This window comes from Rattus norvegicus, chromosome 19 (genome assembly GCF_036323735.1).
Source record: "Rattus norvegicus strain BN/NHsdMcwi chromosome 19, GRCr8, whole genome shotgun sequence".
NCBI classification, from domain to species: domain Eukaryota; kingdom Metazoa; phylum Chordata; class Mammalia; order Rodentia; family Muridae; genus Rattus; species Rattus norvegicus.
The window spans coordinates 16,685,842-16,689,015 of record NC_086037.1 but is presented as its reverse complement, the minus strand read 5'-3'; the positions used below and the strand labels follow the sequence as shown (position 1 = coordinate 16,689,015).

General features: G+C 53.6%; 1 protein-coding gene across 1 annotated transcript; it reads right to left on the bottom strand.

Annotated features, from left to right (window-relative positions):
• Nucleotides 1–2,393: 2,393 nt before the first annotated feature.
• Nucleotides 2,394–2,949, bottom strand: LOC134483393 (trafficking protein particle complex subunit 2-like protein). The gene has a single exon (XM_063278677.1). The coding sequence runs from the start codon at nt 2,865–2,867 to the stop codon at nt 2,538–2,540; it is 330 nt and encodes a 109-aa protein (XP_063134747.1). The 5' UTR covers nt 2,868–2,949; the 3' UTR covers nt 2,394–2,537.
• Between the last annotated feature and the right edge of the window lie 225 nt (nt 2,950–3,174).

Below are 3,174 nucleotides of genomic sequence, written 5' to 3'. Positions count from 1 at the left end.
CTGAGTCTGAGTCGCTGCAGCTCCAGGGGCTGGCCAAGGCCTAGAGTAGATTCCCCTGGGCGTGTAGGAAGTAGGCCCTACCTCCAGCCACTGTGCTAACTGGCCACGGCCAAGTCTGCCTATGGTACCAATAGGGGATCAATAACCCTGAGCCTGGATAGATACCCTTGTTTACCTTTGGAAGCAATTGGTTCTGTCTTGACACAGCCAGAAGAGACTGCCACCCAGTGGTCAGATGGTGAACAGCAAATCGGCCCCAGGGTGGCCTTGCAGGAAGAGGGAGGGAGGATTCCTCAGTACCCAAGTGACCTCGCAGGGCCCTTGCCAAGGGTTAAGCCTGCTCATCGCATTCCAGCATCAGGACTTCCAAGTCCTGGCCTGGGTCCCCTGTCGGAATATTTGCTCCTGGGGCTTGGGCATTTTCCACCCAGGGTATGGTTTCACCCTTGACCTCATTGCTGTCCACTCAGTAGTTCCTGGTCCTTTTCTGTTATGTGTATATATTATATATATAATATATTATATGTTATATACAGCAAGTTCAAACACCCCTCAGCACAGCATCTACACAGTAGCGCAAACCCCTCTAGCCCTGAAGCCCCTGCCATGTGCACGGTTAATGCCAAGCCACAGCTTCCTCTCCCACAGAGTAGGGCAGCCAAGCAGCCCTGGACCCAGGTCTGCAGAAGGTACCAGAAGGGAAGACAGGCAGCTAATGGCCCTGCAGCAAATCACAAGCTAACTGGTGCCACCATCTTGATCCCAGGGTAACAGGCAGGCGGTGACTGTGGTCTCCAAGGCCAATCTCAGGTTGAAATTCGCCTGCAGGTCTGATGCCCACACCCAGACAAGCAGATCCTATTACAAGCTTTGTTTGCTAGAGCTTGATTCCGAGAAGAATCATAACACGCACAGCAGTGTACTTGCACACAACCTGTCAGAAACCCCAACAGGAGAGGGCTGTATTTTATCGCCTCGCATATGAAAAGCTGACATGAGCTGCCCAGGGCTGGCTCGTCAGCCCAGACTCAGGCTCCTTTCTGCTCTGCCCTCATGTCTGCAAGTCCTCATCTTCATGCTCTCATGATTCCAGGCAGGAAGAGAGCAGGGAGCCTTGAGTGTTCTACACATCAGCCGGACCTGCTTTTAAAGTGCCCTTTCCTGCAGGTTTCTCCCAGTACCACCCTTTACACGCCTTAACTACCTGCCCCAGTGTGAAGGGGAGGGGAGCACGTGGCATTTAGCCAAGTTTCTCCAGTAAGCCTGAGGCTCCATCGGTGAGGAGGGAAGAGGGCGTACTGGAGAACGAGGGGCAGTCCCCAGTGCAGCTAATACTCAGGGAGGGTGACCTCCCTTAAAAACTCAAGATCCCAAGATTCCACCTGACTGGTGCTCCTTCCTTCCCCTCCACACCCAACCTCCTGCCAAAGCCTTGAACCAAGCACATCTGGGCTATGTCCGCGGCAGTCAGCGGCATGTCGAACTTCTCAAAGTGACTTCATTTGCCACTTTTATTGATCAGGTGGGTGGTCTGGCTTCTTTTCTTACCGCATTTTGTAATAACCCTGTGCTCTTGGAGAGGATCCCTGAGATGCACAGGGATGGACTCTCTCACTCCACCCAGCTTGTGTGGACAAGTCCCAGCCTGCTGGGCCCTGGCATGAGACACTCTGCAGGGACCGGGGAGCACTTTGGTTCATGACTTGGGGAAGCCAGAGACTCTGAAGACAGCATGGAGCCTCGACAGCTAGAGGGGACTCGGGCTCAGGACAGGTCCCCTTGGCCTCTGCCTCTCCCAGGACACCAGTATTCAACTACACCGTCCAGTGGCACGGAAGAGGCAGCCTCACACCACCTCCACAGTCACTGGACCTTTGACCCGAGGAGAGCTTGGTTTGTCCTCAGGGATGCATGCATGGCCTAGGAGCAGCACTGGGGACCTTGCTGACCACCATGCTCACAGACAGGCAGGACAGGCTCCTGAGTTCCTCCTCTGGCACATGGGAAGCAGCAGTCGCTTTAATGTTGTGTCCCAGGAAGCCTTACAGATTTTACTACCTCCTGAGGCTAGCGCTGGGCACAAGCACTGGGCTAAGATTGCAATGAACGATGGGTCCAGAATGTTGAGAGCGCTTACCCAAGAAGGAAGGTGTGTGGCTGTCCGCCTTGGATTGCCTCCGTTCTCTGAAGCTGGCTCTAGGTTCCCCATACCCCGCACCCTTCTGGACCACCCGCCTGCTCACCCGCCTCCCCACAACCTCCTGCACGCAGCATCCACCCTCATACCACCCAGCTGTGGTCACACCCCTTCCATCGCTCCAGAGTCTCTGAGACCAGCTGACAGGTCCTCACTGAGCCCTCTCTCTCTCCTGACAAGGGAAGGACAATGGAGATCTCATCTTGTGAGGCCTTTAGTAGAAAAGCACAGGGCACGCAGCCCTGCCCGCAGGTTACACTCAGGGAGCAGAAAGGGAATAAATAAGTATCATCCAGCTGGGGTGAACACCGGCTTCTCTTCCGGATGGCTGGGGCAGAGGTCAGTACACCTGGACCATCATCGAAGTTACCATGGTATCAAAGGCCCTAGACTGGATTCGGTCTCCTGGGTTGTAGAAGGGGTTGCACATCACATCTGTGTAGGAGTTATGCAGCTTCCGGAACATACTGCGGATCTCATTGTCCCGCAGGGCCGTATTGGAGGAATCCACCACCATGACAAATTTCACCTTGGAATTGGTCACATAGCCGTATACCTTGTAGTCCTCGGTTGGGTAGAGCAGGCCCAGGTACAGCTCTCTCTGGTCCACCAGTGCTTTCCCCTTCGCAGAGATCTTCTCATCCACCACGTCCAGAGACGTGTGCACCATGTAGTGGAACTTGAGTTCGTTCTCTGTGGGAGTGCTTCGGATGTACAGAGGGTAATTCTCCTTGGCGATCACCGCGATGCACACTGCCTTCCCTGCATTTTCTTATTTATGGGAGCCTGCAGTGTACCACACTGTGACACATTTGTAAAGGAAGCCACAGCTTCTCCCGCTTTATGAATGGCTCTTATGTTGCAAAATTTACAAGGTGCATAATCCAGTTAGAAATTCATTTTTATCCACTGTTTTCCATCCCAAGTCTCCCTTCTCAATCACATTTGTTAGCCCTCATCTGCATTTCTTATCTCCT

Coding starts and splice junctions, on each gene's coding strand:
- LOC134483393 (XM_063278677.1), bottom strand. CDS start 2,867: ATGGTGCACACGTCTCTGGACGTGGTGGATGAGAAGATCTCTGCGAAG.